Below are 19,769 nucleotides of genomic sequence, written 5' to 3'. Positions count from 1 at the left end.
CTACAAGCACTCCCCCATTCCTACACCTTATCCATACGTTTAAAGACGAAGATCATGAAAGCATCAACAATGGCATAAAAAAATGTGAAGAAGATTTGATTTATATAATTACTGAACACAACCTAGGAAATCATGGAGTGATCTTCAAATCCAAAATAATCATGGTGAAACACATGTTGTATTCACTGATCTTCAAATCCAAAATATAATATGTGAAAGAGAAAGCGATGAAATGGAAAAAAATAGAGGATGGGGGAAGAGTCAGAGTGAGTTTGTGGAAAATTGTACTAATTATTGACTATTCAATTTTAACATTATATCACCCGTTCAAAACACTGCAAAAACAAAAGAAATTTTATAAGTTATTTAACGGGCCAGGTTGAGCGGCCTTGTAGGATCATGCTCCAGCCCAGCCCGTTTAACTTCTGTATGTGGCCCAGCCCGGCCTGGTAAATTAAGGCTCAGCCCGACCCGGCCCGTCGTGCAGATCTAAGTCATTGTTCATATGTAATGTAAGATCCCTATTCGAGCCCTTCAATCAACTCTTGAAACCCATCGACGAACTGTTGAAACCAACCACCCTCCTCCTCGTCCTCCTCCTCCTCCTCCTCCTCTTCACTGCTATTCTCCTCCCCTTCACCCTCCTCTTCCTCCTTACTACTACTACGACGTCTTCTTTTTTTTCGCTTCTTTTTATACGCTTTCCTTGCTGCCAACAAGCCAGCACCTATTGCCACACACTGCTTCTTTTTATCCATTGTTTTTTTCCCTTCTGCGTCAACAGCCAGTGCATCATCTTTATCATCCTTTCTCTGCATAAACTCCTTAGCCTTCTTCAAATACGCCCTGTAACCGCCTCCGCCGCCATTGGCAGCCTCATCAATGCTCTTAGTAATGGTTGATCCATCTGAACCATGATGTTTTTTAAGGTATTTCTCAGCTTTCTCTATCAGCTTACTATATTTGTCTTTGTTGCCTTCCATTCAGACTTCAAAGGACCATGTACATGCATCTATCAGAATTTTTATATCATATATTTGAAATGCCTCATTTAAATTATGTGAAGTTGTAAACTTGAATTCATTGTTAGAGTAAATCTAGGAACACCACAAATATGATGTATGGTAGGAGAGAATTTAGCGGATTTGAGGTTTATTAATAGACATTCTTATTATTTTCCTAGCTTTTATTTCTCAACTATTATAAATTATACTCCCTCTGATTCATTTTAATTGTTATGACATTTTACCTTATTCACAAATTGCATTTTGACCCTCGTTTGTGATTTATACATGAATAGAACATATATAGTAATGTGGATCTTGTTAGATTCGTGTTAGTATGTATTTTATTAATATGTACTTTTTATAAGTTTTACAAATACAAAACTAGATCGTCAAAGTTTTGCATTGGCATGCGTGAAAAGTGTAAGTGTAACAATTAAATAACTTACAATATGAATGTGGAATAAAAGAAGTTTTTACATTTAGGAGAAAAACTAATTAATGAAACAAAAAATTACATTAGCGATTATATAATATGAAAGGGAGAGAGTAATGTAAATTAGATATCAAATATAATACGTGGATTGCACATACCATAGTTTTACCGATATTAGTAATCAAAGGGTAGTACAATGAGATAACAAACTAAAAAAGTCAAAACATATATTGATTATTACTAATACAAGTATACATCAATGAATGTAACAAACATACAAGTACTTGGATCGATCAATATTGTTGTTGCAACATAAGAAAAAGGGCCATCAAATTAGTTATCCATATTTATGCTTTATTCTTCAAAGGCCTCTTGGATGCCTTCCAATAACTCAGTAAACCAACAACCTTCATCTTCATCCTCAGCATGTTGTTCCTCAATCTCATCTTCATCCTGAGCATGTTGTTCCTCACTATTACTACCTTGATTTCCATTATTATGTCGTCCTTTATGTTTCTTAATTTTCTTCAACATGGCATGAGCCAACTTTAGATGCTCTTTATAATCATGTTGACCATCAAAATCAGCATTATCTTCAACATCCTTTTTATTCTTGTTATCCTTTTTGTTCAAATGATCTTGTGCCTTTTTCAAAAACTCTATATGACGGCTGCCACCACTATCACCTCTACCAGTACTAGTGACAGCAGACGAACCCGAGGCCGTGGCCGAGGCCGAGGACGAGTGCATCGCTTGATACTTATGGAGATAGCCCTCAGCCTTCGCCAAGAACCTCTCATATGATCGCTTCGAGCTTGACTTTACATCGGGACCCAAGTCCATTATGATCAAGGTTGTGGTTCTCACTTCTGACCTGTTGGGGGAAAGAGAAAGAGGACTTGTATAAGCTTAAAGGAGAAATAATGTAGCTAGGGTGTGATAACTGATATGAGGGTATATATTGTGAGAGATTTGCAAGTTAAATTTAAATGGGGTGATGATAGAGAGAACCTTTGATCCGATGAATGTATATATAGAGTTATGTTGACTACTCACTGAGTCACTGTCATTGGGAAGCCAGGGAAATTAAAGCCTGATCAATTCATCAACTACAACTTGTATCAAGTAGGGAAGATGTATGCACGTATTACGAATACTGAAAATATATACCCACCTTTTGGTGGTACTAATTGTCTGATTATGTCAATCTCTCATCATTTTTATTACAAAAAAGAAGAGAAAATAATTTATGCGAATTCTGTACAAAGAAGGGGAGGGAGGATTCGGACCTGTGACCTATCGTTCACAATACCTCAATCTTAACCATTAGGCCAAGACATCCTTGGTAGGTTGTTAATTATATATAAATAAGTTTTTATAGTGTTTTCCAAAGTCATATAGCTAGAAAAGGTGGGCTCTATGATAAGCCTATTTTCCTCTCTTGTTTTTAGTTTTTAGTTTGTTTTCTTGTTTTGTCGAATATTTTAGTCTCTTTTTAGAATTTCTCGTAGACATAAAAAAATTATTAAGTGCCACATTATTTTTTATTTGACCCATTAAAGTAACTTGTTGGCTATTATTTAAGGAAACATTGATATGAATAATCCCAACTTTCATCAGTCTTCTTACAATAATCCCAACTTTGAATTATTATAGAATAATCCCTACTTTAGGAGGTACCTTCTAAAAATAATCCGAACTATTAATTTTTAACATATTATAAACCTAAAATGGATTGGTGCAGGCAAGAAAAAAGATAGCTTGGATTATCTTGAGAAGGTCCTCTTAAAAGTTGGGCTTATTTTAGAATAATCCAAAATCGGGATTATTTTGAGAGCACAGATGTAAGTTGGGATTATTCATGTGAATTTTTGATATGGGTCATTCTGTTAATAATAACCAACTTGTAAATCTGTTAGAGTTAGTTAGGAATAATGGTGCCGAAATCAGTTAGTTGTTTTGTAACTAACTAATACATGGGTATTCAGCTGATTGAAAAAGAATACCTATATATACTAGATTTAAGCTGTAAGAGAAGATCATCCAGAGAATTAAATACATTCTTCCCTTCTCTATCTTCTCTCTATATCTCTCTCTCTCTTTATCTCTTTCTATTTCCTTCTTTATCTCTCAATATCTCTCTATCTTCAGTCTAGAACATCTATCAACTTAGTTGTAATATCATGAGTAAAGCTCCTACATCAGTGGTATCAGAGCATGTTTTTCGTTCCTCCCTTAAACAAATAGAAACTGGTAGCAATGTTATAGAGACATTGCATTAAAGGTGTTCGATAAGAAAGCTAGTTGTTCATAAGAAAGATCTGCATATGCCTGCAACGAGAAGAGCTCAAATTATGGAAGAACATGTTAAGAGCTTGGAAAGGAAGTTAGAAGAGCAAGCAAAAACAATGCAGGAATTGATGCAGATGGTCAGGGAGATGAAGGAATCTAGCAATTCTTCTTATGCAAGTCCAAGAACACCTGTTAACACCAATTTCAGACAGCAAGGTATGAATCCAAAACTTGAATTTCCCAAGTTTGATGGATCTAATCCAAGAAATTGGTTAAAGAAGTATTGTAGATACTCTGCACTATGTAGAGTACCTGATGAACAGAAGGTTAATCCAGCCTCATTGTATATGGTGGATAGAGCTGAAAGCTGGGTTACTAGTTACTTGACAGTAAGGGCAAATGTAGAGTGGGATGATTTCATAATTGACTTGGTAGCAAGATTCAAAGACACTAAAAGTCTGAATGTGGTAGAACAGTTTAATAAACTGAATCAATCAGGAACTTTGGAGGATTATATTGATGAATTTGAAAGTTTGAAAGCCATTATGATGCAGAGTGGTCATATATTACCTGATTCCTATTTGCTAGAGAGTTTTGTGGGAGGGTTAAAAGATTCCAGTAAACCATTTGTTAGAGCCTTTAAACCTAACAACATAGTTGAAGCCATTGAGCATGCTAGACTATCTGAGGAACAGTTTGCCTTGTTGAATCACAAACCATACTATAAACCCATTACAGCCAAACCATTACAAGCAGTTCCTTTCACCTAGAATGCAAACAAACCTCCTTTATTACCTACACCTCCAAATACAGACAAGTCTCTCATTAAATACCAACCTAAACCATTTAAACACATACCAGCTGATGTGAGAGCTGCAAAAATAGCTAAAGGGTTGTGTTATTACTACGATCAACCCTATGAAAGAGGTCATAAATGTCAATTTAAAGAACCTCGGCTATTTACTGTGGAGTTTCTAGAAGAAGGTGACAAGCAAGAGAATCGGTTAGGGAATGATGATGTGGAAGAAGAACAGCAATTGTCCCCACAGATTTCAGTCAATGCCTTGTCTGGAAATCAAAGTTACCATACCATGAGAGTCCAAGGCTTGGTGAATGGGAAGCCTTTACACATTCTCATTGATTCAGGGAGTACTCACAACTTCCTTGATACTGATGTTGCCAAGAAGTTAGGGTGTCCTATAAGTGCAATAGACCCTCAGTCAGTAGCTGTGGCTGATGGAAATCATATAGCCTGCACACACATGAGTAAAGAATTTCAGTGGAGTTTGTTGAGCAAGAATTTTGTTACTGATGCTCTATTGATTTCTTTAGGCAGTTGTGATATGGTATTAGGGGTGCAATGGTTGAGTACTCTAGGACCTATTAGTTGGGATTTCAAGAATCTGGTAATGGAATTTATAATAGAAGATAGGAAGGTTACTTTGAGGGGTATTTCACCTAGTAAGCTGAAGATAGTAGAAGGTGAACCTTCTGGTAAACTATTAGCTACAGCAGCTCATATTTGTTTGCTTCTAAAACTGGAAACTTCTTGTTGTTCTATTAAGGTTACATCAACACATTCTGTGACCTATCCTGAATTAGAAGCTTTGAAGCAGAAATACAAGAAGATTTTTGCAGATCCAGTAGACTTACCCCCTAGTAGAGGTGTTTTTGATCATAGGGTGGTGTTGGAAGAAGGCAAAGGTCCTATAAACATTAGGCCATATAGGTATCCTTTGAAGCAAAGGGATGTGATTAACAATTGGTGCAAGAGATGCTTGATAGGGGCATCATTTAGAATAGCTCTAGCCCATTTGCTTCTCCTGTAGTTCTAGTAGGGAAGAAAGATGGCACTTGGAGGCTCTGTATAGACTACAGAGAGTTGAACAGGAGGACCATCAAGAATAAGTTCCCTATTCCAGCTAGATGAACTTATTGATGAACTTTCAGGAGCTAAGGTCTTTACTAAGTTAGACCTTACAGCTGGCTATCACCAACTCAGAATGCATGATGGAGATGTGTTTAAAACAGCTTTTAAGACACATACTGGCCACTATGAATTCTCAGTGATGCCATTTGGCCTCACAAATGCTCCAGCTTCTTTCCAAGGGTGGATGAATCAGGTTTTTAAACCATTGCTTAGAAAGAGTGTCTTGGTATTCTTTGACGATATTTTAATATACAGTGGGTCACTTGAAGATCATTGGAGACACTTGGAAGATGTTTTTGCATTAATGGAGAAGAATCAAATGTATATTAAAGCTAGCAAATGCACCTTTGCTACTGACAGGGTGGAATTAATACTTGGGGCATTTCATCTCCAGCAAGGGTGTAGAAACAGATCCTGAAAAGGTGGCAGTCATAGCCAGTTGGCCTACCCCTACTTCTGTTAAGGAGCTGCGCAGTTTTCTTGCCTTAGCAGGATACTACAGGAAATTTGTCAAAGGATTTGCACTTATTAGCAAACCTTTAACAAATCTACTTAAGAAAGGAGCTTTTCAGTGGACAGAAGAGTCTCAACATGCTCTAGAATCTTTAAAAATTGCTTTAACTACTGCACCTATCTTAGCTGTTCCTGATTTTAACAAAGTGTTTGTTGTTGAAACAGATGCATCTAAATATGGTATTGGTGCAGTGCTTATGCAGGAGAATCATCCCATAGCTTTATCAGCAGAACACTGGGTCCTAGATGGCAATCTCTCTCTGTGTATGAAAAGGAACTATTAGCCATAGTCTTTTCAGTACAAAAATGGGAGCAGTACTTGATGAGCAACCAATTTGTGATCAAAACTGATCAAAAGAGCTTGAAGTGGATATTACAACAAAATATCTCCACACCTTTCCAGCAATTCTAGTTGTCCAAGCTTATGGGTTTCAATTATAAAATTCAGTATAAGTGTGGGAAGGAAAATTTGGCAGCTGATGCCTTATCTAGAGTCCCTAGCTCTGAAATTCTTTGTATGGCCATTTCTCTCATTTCTTCTGACCTGAAATCTCTTATTCAAGCTAGCTACCAGACAGATCCATTGTTGAGTGATGTCCTTGCTACAATACATCAAGGAAATTCAGTTGATAAGTATGCCTTGGTAGATGGATTGCTTAGAAGAGATACCAAGATTGTAGTAGGTTCAGACCCTATATTACAAGCTAAGATTCTCCTATGGCAGCACTCTTCTCCTGAAAGTGGCCATGTTGGAAGTGAAGCTACTCTAAAGAAGCTTAAAAGCCTTTTCTTTTAGAAGGGCATGACAAAATCTGTGAGACAGTTTGTCAAAGATTGTACTACTTGTCAAGCTTCTAAGTATGATAGTGCAGCAAAACCAGGTCTCCTACAGCCTTTACCTATACCTGAAGAAGTCTGGGTAGACATCTCTATGAACTTTATTACTGGCTTACCTAAATCCATGGGCAAGGAAGTCATCTTTGTGGTGGTGGACAGGTTTAGCAAAGCAGCCCATTTCATGGCTTTAAGTCATCCATTTACAGCAATCCAAGTGGCTCAATCCTACCTTGATCATGTATTCAAGCTCCATGTGTGGCCTAAGTCCATTGTTAGTGACAGGGATTCTGTATTCCTTAGCAACTTTTGGAAGGGTTTGTTCTCTCTTCATGGCACTGAGTTTCCGTTGTCCTCGGCTTATCACCCTGAAACAGATGGCCAGACTGAAGTGGTCAATAGATGTTTGGAAACATATTACTTGAGGTGTATGTGTGGAGATTCACCCAAGGATTGGTGTATGTGGTTGCCAGTAGCTGAATGGTGGTACAATACACACTTCCACACCTCCCTTCAACTGACTCCCTATGAAGTTGTTTATAACCAATGCAAGCCCCTCCTATGCATCTGCCTTATTTAGCTGGAGATTCACCTAATGCTGAGGTAGATAGAAGTTTAGTAAGAAGGGAAACCATGATAGCCTTGGTTAAATTTCACTTAGCACGTGCTCAATGTCGAATGAAGAATTTGGCTGATCAACACAGAACTAAGAGAAGTTTTAACAGTGGTGATTGGGTATGGTTAAAATTACAACCTTATAGACAGCTGACTATCAAACAAAGACCTAATCAGAAGCTTAGTCCTAAGTATTATGGGCCCTTTCAAGTCATAGATGCAGTGGGAAAAGTTGCTTATAAGTTGAAGCTCCCTACAGATGCCAGAGTACATAATGTTTTTCATGTTTCTCAATTAAAACGCTTTCAGGGAACTCTTCCTATGGCTGCCCATATTCCTTCTTGGTTTCAAGGCCAAGCTTCTTCTGCTCCTGTCCTTCCCGCTGCTATATTAGAACATAGAACAGTCCACATTCAAGGCAAAGATCAGCTTCAATATTTGGTTCATTGGAAAGACTTTCCCTCACATGAAACTACTTGGGAGAATGCTACTGATTTTGTTACTCAGTTTCCTACTTTTGTTGTCTGATTGTTCTTGTGAATTTAGACTTGGGGTCAAGTCTTTTTCAAGGGGGAAGGTATGATATGGGTCATTTTGTTAATAATAACTAACTTGTAAATCTGTTAGAGTTAGTTAGGAATGGCGCCAAAATCAGTTAGTTGTTTTGTAACTAACTAATACATGGGTATTCAGCTGATTAAAAAAAGAATACCTATATATACTAGCTTTAAGCTGTAAGAGAAGATCATCCAGAGAATTAAATACATTCTTCCCTTCTCTATCTTCTCTCTATATATCTCTCTCTCTTTATCTCTTTCTATTTCTTTCTCTATCTCTCTATCTTCAGTCTAGAACATCTATCAACTTAGTGTTGGAACATTTATAGGGTAATGGGTTTGAAACTCATAAGGGTATGTACTAGAAGAGGAGGAGGTCTAGTATGCAAAAGGCTAGAGTGCATCAAGTGGCAAAACGCATTGATAAACCAAGGGAGACAGAAGACTGGCCGCGAGTCGCGACAACCGTCGCGAGTCGCGACCAGTGGCCCGTCGCGAGTCGCGACAAGCGTCGCGGGTCGCGACCAGCGCCTCGCGACTCGCGAGCTTCTTCGCGAGTCGCGACGTGTCTTCTGCCTTGGAATGCGAAAAGATGCCTTGACGGTTTTATGTCCGTTGTGATGTTATGGCCTCATTTTAATGACCTTTAAGGTCCTTAAATCAGCTGATTAAAGGCCTTTGATGGGTGATTAAAATGGGGGTTATGGTTAACTACTCTAGTCAATGAAAGGTTTATTCTTCCTATATAAACCTTGGGATTCCTATGAGTGAAGGGTTGAAGAAAATCAGAATTTTCTATTCTATACTCTCTCAAATACTTCTTGCTTAGCTTAAGAGAAAACTTGCAATCTTCTCTTGAGTGTTCTTCACAAACACAAAACACAAGTTCTTGTTGATTCACTTAGAAGACATCTAAGTGGATTGTTTCTCTCCATTGTATCTCATTAGTTATTTCGTGTTAACCCGGTGATCCTAGAGGGGCGAAATTAAACTAATAGGAAAGCGTAGTTTCCGTGCCTTGGAGTGGATATCCGGTTCTCTCATTGATCACACCTAACAATCTATTAGTTTAATTTCTTTCTTTTCGGATATGGCTCAATCACTCAAGGACATGACTATGAACTTCCAAAAGTTGGATAAGTTTGAGGGGGTGGGCTATCGGAGGTGGCAAAAGAAGATGCACTTCTTGTTGACCGCCTTGAATGTGGTGTATGTTTCAACTCCTATGCCACCACTCCCGGAAGATGGAGAGGAAGAGCCTCTTGAGACTACTAGGAAGAGGATAAAGTGGGAGAATGATGACTACATTTGTCGTGGTCATATTCTCAACTCTCTCACCGACCCGTTGTTTGATCTCTACCAAAATGTGGAGAGTGCAAAGGAACTTTGGGAGCTCTTGAGGCCAAGTACATTTCGGAAGATGCTTCAAGTAAGAAATTCCTTGTTAGTAATTTTAATTCTTTTAAAATGACTAATGATCGGCCTATTATGGAGCAATTCCATGAGGTTCATCATATTTTGAACCAAATAAGATCACATGGTATGGTGATGGATGAGGCAATTGCGGTTGCCTCAATCATTGACAAATTACCAAATTCTTGGAAAGATACAAAACATCTTTTAAAACATAAAAAGGAAGACATGTCCATGGAGCAATTAGGAACTCATCTTCGTATTGAAGAGGGGATCCGGGCTCAAGATGGGGTTAAGGATACTACTCCTAGTATTCCTAAATCTACCGTTAATTTGGTAGAGGTTGGTGGGTCTAGTAAGACCAAGAAATCCAACAACAACAACAACAACAACAACATAACAAAACCAATGTTGCAAACAAGAAGAGGAAGACCCTCTCTTGTTGGATATGCAATGGTCCTCATCTTAAGAGGGATTGTCCTTCTAACAACAAGAAGAAGACAAAGAACACCAACCTAGTGTTGTTCAAAACCAAGGTAACAATGCACATGTTAATGTAATTGAAGAAATGCATTTTGTTGCTATGATTTCTGAAATTATGTGTGTGCAGGTTGATGATTCTTGGTGGATAGATTCGGGAGCCTCTAGACATGTGTGCAATAACAAGGATTTCTTCAAGTCTTTGAAAGATTTGGATGATGGTCCAATCTTGTATATGGGGAATGATTCTACGGTAAAGGCTAGAGGTAGGCCAAGTAGAATTGTTGTTAACCTCGGGAAAGACTTTAACTCTCCGGGATGTTGTGTATGTACCGGAAGTTAGGAAGAATCTTGTGTCAGGAGGTCTCTTGAATAAGTATGGTTTTAAAGTTGTTTTTGAGTCGGATAAATTTGTACTTTCCAAGGGTGGTATTTTTGTTGGACAAGGTTTCTTTTGTAATGGAATGTTTAAATTTAGTATTGATAATAAAATTGGTACTAGTTCTATTTACATGCTTGATGTTTCTTCTCTATGGCACAATCGTTTATGTCATGTGAATTATCGTAGATTATATGACATGTCTAAAATGGGGTTATACCTCCTTTCGATTTAAAGTTAGAGAAGTGTCACACTTGCGTGCTAAATAAAATTACAAAAAATCCTTATCCTAGTGTGACTAGACAAACGGTATTGCTTGAATTGGTGCATAGTGACTTGTGTGACTTTCATAGTTCACCTTCTTTAGGAAATAAAAATATTTGTAACTTTTATTGATGATTTTTCAAGGTTTTGTTACATATATTTATTATTTACTAAAGATGAAGCACTAGAAAAGTTTAAGACCTTTAAAATCGAAGTGGAACTCCAACTTAATCAAAAGATTAAAAGACTTCGAACGGATAGGGGTGGTGAATATTATAATCCAAGTTATTTTAGTTCCATTGGTGTAATTCATGAAACAACCGCCCCATACTCACCTCAAAGTAATGGTATAGCGGAAAGGAAAAATAGGGTCCTAAAAGAAATGGTTAATACCATGCTTTCTAATTCGGGTCTTAATGACGGTTTTTGGGGTGATGCAATTTTAACTGCATGTTACATTTTAAATCGAGTTCCTAATAAAAGGAATAAGACTACCCCTTATGAACTTTGGTGTAATAAAAAGCCTAATCTCAATTACCTTAAGGTATGGGGTTGTAGGGCAATTGTCAAATTGACGGAACCTAAAAGGAAAACTTTAGGTGAAAAAGGAATTGATTGCATTTTTATAGGCTATGCGGTACATAGCAAAGCCTATAGGTTTTATGTCATTGAGCCCAATGACTTTGTCTCTATTCACTCCGTAATAGAGTCAAGGGATGCAATATTTGATGAGACTAGATTCTCATCGATTCCAAGACCAAAGGACATGATACCTAGTACTAGTTCCAATGTTGTAGATGACATTTCAAATGATCATGATACTACAACACCGGAAATTAGGAAAAGTAAACGAATTAGAAAAGAGAAATCTTTTGGACCGGATTTTCAACTATATTTAGTTGAAGGGTCAAGGGAGTCAATTTCGACTCAAATTTCATATTGTTACAATATGGAGGAGGATCCTAGGTCCTTTGATGAGGCTATGAAGTCTCATGATTCTGCTTTCTGGAAAGAGGCAGTGAATGATGAAATGGATTCTATAATGGGTAATCACACTTGGATTTTAGCTAATTTACCTCCCGGTTGCAAACCCCTAGGTTGTAAATGGATTTTTGTAAGGAAAAAGAAAATCGATGGAACCATACTAAAACATAAGGCCCGGTTAGTGGTCCAAGGTTTTAGGCAAAGATATGGTATCGATTACTTTGATACTTATGCTCCAGTAGCTAGAATAGCTACTATTAGACTATTGATAGCATTAGCTGCGATTCATGGTCTAGTAATTCACCAAATGGATGTAAAAACTGCTTTTCTTAATGGTGAATTGGAGGAGGAAGTGTACATGAATCAACCTGAAGGGTTTGTGGTTAAAGGTCAAGAAACTAAAGTTTGAAATTGTTAGATCTTTGTATGGTCTTAAACAAGCACCTAAGCAATGGCATCAAAAATTTGATGAAGTTGTGTTGTCTAGTGGGTTCAAAATAAATCAGTCCGATAAGTGTGTATATAGCAAATTTGATAATAACGGTAAAGGAGTTATAATTTGCTTATATGTTGATGATATGCTTATTTTTGGGACTGATTTGGAACAAGTGGAAAAGACCAAAGTCTTCCTTTCCTCTAGCTTCTCCATGAAAGATTTGGGTGAAGCGGATGTTATTCTAGGTATTAGAATAATAAGAGGGAAAGGGTCGTTTTCTTTATCACAATCTCATTATATTGAGAAAGTGGTCAAGAGGTATAATGAGTCAAATTCGACTCATTTTGCTACTCCTATGGATCCTAGTATTCACTTGGTTCCGAGTAGTGGTACTCCAATTTCACAATTGGAGTATGCAAGCTTAATTGGAAGCTTGATGTATGCTATGACTAGCACTCGGCCGGATATAGCCTTTGCTATTGGCAAGCTCAGTAGGTATACTAGTAATCCTAGTATGTTGCATTGGCAAGCATTGAGAAGAGTGTTAAGGTACTTGAATAAGACCTTGGATTATGTCATAACATACAAAGAGAACCTTCTATCTTAGAAGGTTACTCGGATGCTAGTTGGATTTCGAATAAGGAAGATTATTCATCCACTAGTGGTTGGGTGTTTCTTCTTGGAGGAGGTGCCATTTCATGGGCTTCCAAGAAGCAAACATGTATAACGGATTCCACTATGGCATCGGAATTCATTGCTTTGGCTTCTTGTTGCCAAGAAGCGGAATGGCTAAGGAATGTGTTGAGTGAGGTGGACTTATGGGTGAAACCAATGTCACCTCTTGCTATCCATTGTGATAGTGCATCAACCATAGCTAAAGCATATAGTGAAGTCTACAATGGCAAGTCAAGGCACATTGGAGTTAGACATAGCTATGTGCGGGAAATGATAAGGAATAGTTGTATAACTATTAATTTTGTTCGGTCTAGTTTGAACTTGGCGGATACGTTTACAAAACCGTTGTCAAGGGAACTAGTGAACAAAATGAACAAAGGGATGGGTCTTAAGCCTATTGATCAACCTATGGTGAAGGAAAACTCTATTTGATGTCTAATACAACGTTAGATCTCAAATTCAAGGAGGATAGTACTTCTCTAAGAGGTTGGGAGCACTTGTTTAATACATCCCGAGGTTAGTGCTTGTTGCTACAATGATAAAGAGGTTGAATTTTATTCTTAATAAATCTTTGATAAGGTGCTCAATTGTAGGAGCATGTCCGGAAAGATTTACCTATGTAAGCTAGAAGTTTGGCCGCTTCATCAAGTCTAAGGCTTGACTTGGAATGCTTATGAATGGATATGGACACCAAGGCTTCATAGGTGTCGGAGGTTTTAAGAACCTAGTTTATGTTTGTGTGTATTAGTAACTTCAATAATTTGTAATGGTTATATGATTCAAAGCTTTGTCTATCATTATGATCTAAATTATTGTAAAGATTACTTTTACTAAATGGAAATTCAATCGTTAGATATTTCCATGATGCATGAACATGTGTGTTTGCGATTTATAGCAAGTTGAAAAACTTTTCAACATTACCCTATAAATGGGAGGAGGATTGTTGGAACATTTATAGGGTAATGGGTTTGAAACTCATAAGGGTATGTACTAGAAGAGGAGGAGGTCTAGTATGCAAAAGGCTAGAGTGCATCAAGTGGCAAAACGCATTGATAAACCAAGGGAGACAGAAGACTGGCCGCGAGTCGCGACAACCGTCGCGAGTCGCGACCAGTGGCCCGTCGCGAGTCGCGACCAGCGCCTCGCGACTCGCGAGTCGCGACGTGTCTTCTGCCTTGGAATGCGAAAAGATGCCTTGACGGTTTTATGTCCGTTGTGATGTTATGGCCTCATTTTAATGACCTTTAAGGTCCTTAAATCAGCTGATTAAAGGCCTTTGATGGGTGATTAAAATGGGGGTTATGGTTTAGCTACTCTAGTCAATGAAAGGTTTATTCTTCCTATATAAACCTTGGGATTCCTATGAGTGAAGGGTTAGAAGAAAATCAGAATTTTCTATTCTATACTCTCTCAAATACTTCTTGCTTAGCTTTAGAGAAAACTTGCAATCTTCTCTTGAGTGTTCTTCACAAACACAAAACACAAGTTCTTGTTGATTCACTTAGAAGATCATCTAAGTGGATTGTTTCTCTCCATTGTATCTCATTAGTTATTTCGTGTTAACCCGGTGATTCTAGAGGGGCGAAATTAAACTAATAGGAAAGCGTAGTTTCCGTGCCTTGGAGTGGATATCCGGTTCTCTCATTGATCACACCTAACACTTAGTTGTAATATCATAAGGAGTAAAGCTCCTGCATCAATTTATCCTATTATTAATAAATGATCATCATACTTAATTACCTTCTGCTCTTTTTTTTCCTCTCAAAATAAAATAGAGCAGCTTTATATATATAGAGCTTTACATGGTTTAGGGCTTTTGAGTAGTTTTTCGGTTTTACCCCTCATGACCGTCATCATTTAAATGACCCAATTCTTTATATTGGACTTTGACCCATGCATTATAGATGTTAATCATTTAAAATAGGCCAAATTTACTCATAGGCCCAAATTAATCAATATTCGACTTTAACGAGTCGATATCACGAATTCACGATGTTGCTTTTAATAAAAAAAAAATTGCCTCCAATTAATAAAGTTAATTTCTTTTCAGTAAAAAAATGATAAAATCACACTAGAGTAACGATTTGTTGAAGAGAGACGATAATTAGGAGCCACCACGCCCACCAGCCAGCGGCCAGCCAGTGATGACCATTTCGCACACCCCTTACACGTCAACGTCTACCATCTGCGGACTACCGATGTGCAACATTACATGTACTCATTTAATAAAAAAAATTCTCAAATAGCAGTTGGTCATGTGCAGTTGCATCCCCTTTCGACTCTTTATATTACTTTTTCCGTTTCATAATAAGTGAAACACTTTTCTTCTTTATGTGAGAGTTTTTTTTAAAGAAGTGTTTCACTTATTATAAAACGGATGAAGTATGTGTTTTCCTTTATATAAAAACCTGCCAATAACTTCTAATAACCTTAGTTGATTATTAGAATTTTATGTCAAAAGTACTCTATCAAACTCATTGTGCAAAAAAACTATTTCTACAGCCGGGTGTACCGTAAATATGGTATACCTAATACTATTTGTTGCTCATTGCTCCTATAAAATGGTCGAAATGAGCAAAATGTACTTAAAAAGGAGAGTTCAAATGACCAAATGAGAAAAGTTTAGTCTTAGGTGTGTCATACACAGAGTACACTCAGGTGTATGATGAATAAACTCCTAAACTAATGTTTTTAAGACACTACTATATGCTATATTTTGGCATTTGGCTCACTTTACCAACGTTAATGTCAGATTATGATAATCTCCCTTGGGAGGCTCATTCTATTGATTAACAAAATATATAAAGTACAAGCTAGGGTTTACAAGAGATATTTAAGGAAATAAATATACATACAAAATATTTACATATTTACATTCTAACACACCCCCGCAGTTGGAGCGGGAGGTGGACGAACGCTCAAACTGGAGCGAAACTCATAGAATAGAGCCTTAGGAAGACCTTTGGTGAAGATATCGGCATACTGGTAAGCCGAGGGAACATGAAGAACACGGATGTGACCAAGGGCAACCTTCTCACGGACGAAGTGAATATCCATCTCGACATGTTTAGTGCGCTGATGCTGAACAGGATTATGGGACATGAAAACAGCACTAACATTGTCACAATATACCACGGTGGCTTTGGCAAGGGGGCAGTGGAGCTCAAGAAGAAGGTTGCGTATCCAACAAGACTCAGCAACAACATTGGCGACTCCGCGGTATTCGGCCTCGGCACTGGAGCGAGAGAGGGTGGCTTGTCGTTTAGAGGACCAGGAAATCAAGTTATCACCAAGAAAAATACAATACCCGGATGTGGAACGGCGCGTGTCAGGACACCCACCCCAATCTGCATCAGTGTAAGAGAGAAGACCCGTAGCAGGAGTAGAAGAATAATGCATGCCAAGATCTAGGGTACCCTTAAGGTATCGGAGGATACGCTTGAGGGCATGAAAATGGGGCTCACGAGGGTCATGCATGAAGAGGCAAATCTGCTGGACCGCGTAGGAGATATCAGGGCGAGTGAAGGTGAGGTACTGGAGAGCCCCGGCGAGTTGTCGATAGAGTGTGGGATCCTGCATAGGGGGGCCGCTGGAGGCGCTGAGTTTGGCCTTAGTGTCAACTGGAGTAGCACAGGGGTTGCAGGAGGACATATTAGCACGGGCAAGGATCTCCTCGGCATATTTCTTCTGAGATAAAAACATGTGCTGAGAAGTATGCTTAACTGAAATACCAAGAAAATAAGAGAGAGGGCCCAAGTCAGTCATAGCAAATTCAGACCGAAGGAGATCAATAATCCGGGTCCGTAGGGAGTCGGACGAAGTAGCCAGAACAATATCATCCACATATAATAACAGGTAAGCCATGTCACGTCCACGACGAAAAATAAAGAGTGAGGGATCACACTTGCTGCTGAGAAAACCAATGGACAAGAGATAAGTAGCAAACCGTTGATACCATGCCCGGGGTGCCTGTTTCAGACCATAGAGAGATTTTTGCAATAAACACACATGCTTGGGATGAGTAGATTCCTGAAAACCTGGAGGCTGAAACATGTAAACAGTTTCCTGCAAATGACCATGTAAGAAAGCATTTTTCACATCAAGTTGGTGGATGGACCACCGTCGGGAAACAGCCAGACTGAGAACAGTGCGAATAGTGTTAGGGCGGACCACTGGGCTGAAAGTCTCATCACAATCAATGCCCACTTCCTGATTCTTACCATTAACAACCAAGCGCGCCTTATAGCGCTCAAGAGAACCATCAGACCGGAACTTATGTTTAAATAACCACATGCAACGAATGACATTCGCCTCGGGAGGGCGCTCAACCAAAGTCCAAGTACTATTTTTAATTAGCGCATTATATTCATCACACATGGCGGCTTTCCAGTTAGGATCCTGCAGGGCTTGTAGGTGGGAGCGGGGTATGGGAGAGAGGGACGGTGGGGTTTGAATGTTGAAGAAGCGGTGGCCACGGTAGGAGTTAGGCTTGTAGATGCCGTGTTGACTGCGGGTGGCGGGTGGGCTAGGCGCGCGAGGAAGCGGACGGGTGGGGTTAGGTGTGGGAGATGGTGGTGGGCTGTTTGGAGGAGGGGGGCTGTTTGTGGATGGCGGGCTGGTTGTAAGAGGGGGGCTGGGGTCACGGGCTGGGCTGGTAGGTGGAGTGGACGCAGGGGAAGGGGGGGGGCGAGGGTCGAGGGGGAGAGGGTGTGGGTGTGGGAGCTGTGGGCTGGGCGGGGGAGGGAGGGGGCTGGGGAGAAGGAGTGCGGGTGGGCTGGGCAGTAGGCGGAAGATATATGGTGGGAGGTAGGAGTGAGCTGGGCTCGTCGGCAGTAGTGGGCGAGGGAGGGGGGGAAGTAGAGGAGGGGAGGCGGTCCGTGAAGGGGAGGACGAGGACGGGGGACGGAGGAAATCGTAGTCCGTAGAGAGAGGGGAGTGGAGAGAGGAAAAGGGGAAGGAGGATTCGTCAAAGGTAACATGACGAGAAATGATAATTTTCTTTGATGAGAGGTCAAGACAACGATAGCCGCGATGAGTGGGAGGATACCCAAGGAATAGGCAAGGGGTAGACCGAGGGCTAAGTTTGTGAGGCATGGTGGCACTGATGTTAGGGTAACACAGGCAGCCGAAAGTGCGCAGATGAGTATATGAGGGTGAGCGATTATAGAGGCGATGAACAGGAGTGAGGAAATTAAGTGTTTTAGTGGGACGGATATTAAGGAGGTAAGTGGCCATGTGGAGAGCCTCTACCCAAAAGGAGGGAGGGAGAGAAGCATGAAAGAGTAACGAACGAGCGACATCATTAGTAGTACGGATCATTCGCTCGGCTTTCCCGTTTTGAGAAGATGTGTAGGGGCAAGAATGACGGAAAACAATGCCATGTTGAGCACAATAGGTTTTGAAGGTAGTTTTAACATACTCAGTGCCATTATCACATTGGATTGTTTTTATGGTAGAGTTGAATTGATTTTTAATGTGAGCTAAAAAGAGAAGAAAAGTGGAGAAGACTTGAGATTTTGATTTGAGAGGGAAAACCCAAAGATAGTGAGAGTAGTCATCTAAGCATAAAAGATAATAACGATAACCAGAAGGACTAACAATAGGAGACGTCCATAAGTCAGTATGAATAATAGAAAATGGTGCAAAAGTAGTATTATTAGATGGAGAAAATGGTAAACGACAATGTTTGCCTAATTGACAACCATGACAAATGGGGGAAGGGGAGTCCTTATTACATTGGATGCATTTCTGAACTCTAAGAAAATCTAAGATAGCATTGCCGGGATGACCAAGTCGATTATGCCAAGTAGAAGAAGGAAGGACAGCAAAGGTAGATGATGGTGAAGCAGATGTGGAGGAAAGTGGATAGAGATCCCCAGAACTAGTACACCTCGTCAAGATTGTCCCCGTCCTCAAATCCTTCACAGAAAAACCAAAAGGGTCAAATTCGACAGATACATTATTGTCAGCAGTAAAACAACGGACAGAGATAAGGTTTTTGACAATGGCAGGGGCATATTGTATGTTGCTAAGGATTAGGGGAGGGTGGGGAGAGGGTAATGTAGAGGTGCCGGTTCCTTTAACTGGAATTAATGTACCATCACCAACCATAATGTGAGAATTACAAGTACGCCAATTAGAAATAGAAGAGAGAATACCTGGATCATTCATGAGATGGGTGGAGGCGCCGGTGTCAAAGTACCAATTTTCATCAGGAGCTTGAAGGGTCATGGCATTGAATAATTGGGGCAGCTCGGTGGGAATGGGGCCCTCGGCAGCAGATGGGGCGACAAAGGCCTGCTGAGTAGGCGGGAGAGTGGCAGGGTGCGACGAACCAGGAGCCGGACCGAGGAGTCCAGTACCGCGACCGTGTTGAGGAGGCGGTGGGCGGGGGCCCATTGTGGGGTAGGGACTGGGTGGAAACGCCCAGTAGGGCTGCCAGGGTGCATAAGGAGCATAGGGGGGGTACCCATACCCGAAATACGGAGCAGGAGGGCGAGCATGGTGCGACGGGTTGCCACGCCCGCGGCCGTGGAATCTGCCGCCACGACCGCGGCCTGGTTTGTTGCCAGAACGACCACCGCGGTGGCCGGAAATCTGAGGAGATGGTTCGGTGGGGAGAGCAGGTTCAGCAGCGACGAGAACGGCGTTCGAGGAAGACCCGGATTTTTTAGAAGAGTTCCGGCGGGTTTCCTCGAGCGCCACCATTGACCGAGCATTTTGAAAAGACGGGAGGGGTTGCGACTGCTGGATAAAGGTCGCGACGGTGTCGTATTCCTCTGTAAGACCCGCCACGAGTTGCAAAACGAGGCGTTCCTCAGAGACAGGATGGCCGAACTGGAAAGTTGGTCGGCGACGGACTTCAATGACTGGCAGAAGGCAGTGGAGGAAGAGAAGTCTTGCATTTTAATGGTCCCGAATTGATTTTCGAGATGAACAATACGAGTTCCTTTGTTG

At 40.2% G+C, this 19,769-nt stretch overlaps 2 protein-coding genes across 2 annotated transcripts; one reads left to right on the top strand and one right to left on the bottom strand.

The window, feature by feature from the left end:
* Positions 1–521: 521 nt before the first annotated feature.
* LOC104894373 (uncharacterized) lies at positions 522–983 on the bottom strand. The gene has a single exon (XM_010680595.1). The coding sequence runs from the start codon at positions 981–983 to the stop codon at positions 522–524; it is 462 nt and encodes a 153-aa protein (XP_010678897.1).
* Positions 984–3,794: 2,811 nt separating this feature from the next.
* Positions 3,795–6,459, top strand: LOC104894372 (uncharacterized). The gene is made up of 4 exons (XM_048645313.1): positions 3,795–4,350; positions 4,546–5,483; positions 5,655–5,983; positions 6,057–6,459. Exons 1-4 carry the CDS (start codon positions 3,795–3,797, stop codon positions 6,457–6,459), a joined length of 2,226 nt encoding a protein of 741 aa, XP_048501270.1.
* The last annotated feature ends 13,310 nt before the right edge of the window (positions 6,460–19,769 follow it).

Source organism: Beta vulgaris, chromosome 5 (genome assembly GCF_026745355.1).
Source record: "Beta vulgaris subsp. vulgaris cultivar EL10 chromosome 5, EL10.2, whole genome shotgun sequence".
Lineage (NCBI taxonomy): Eukaryota > Viridiplantae > Streptophyta > Magnoliopsida > Caryophyllales > Amaranthaceae > Beta > Beta vulgaris.
The sequence above is the reverse complement of the archived record's forward strand: the minus strand, read 5'-3'. Positions and strand labels throughout refer to the sequence as shown.

What these genes read in the sequence shown, in the direction of transcription:
- LOC104894373 (XM_010680595.1), bottom strand. Translation starts at nt 983, where the DNA reads ATGGAAGGCAACAAAGACAAATATAGTAAGCTGATAGAGAAAGCTGAG.
- LOC104894372 (XM_048645313.1), top strand. Translation starts at nt 3,795, where the DNA reads ATGGAAGAACATGTTAAGAGCTTGGAAAGGAAGTTAGAAGAGCAAGCA. An exon ending in ATCCTTTGAAGCAAAGGGAT is followed by an intron (nt 5,484 to 5,654) that starts GTGATTAACAAT and finishes TCCCTATTCCAG; the next exon opens with CTAGATGAACTTATTGATGA. An exon ending in TTAATGGAGAAGAATCAAAT is followed by an intron (nt 5,984 to 6,056) that starts GTATATTAAAGC and finishes TTTCATCTCCAG; the next exon opens with CAAGGGTGTAGAAACAGATC.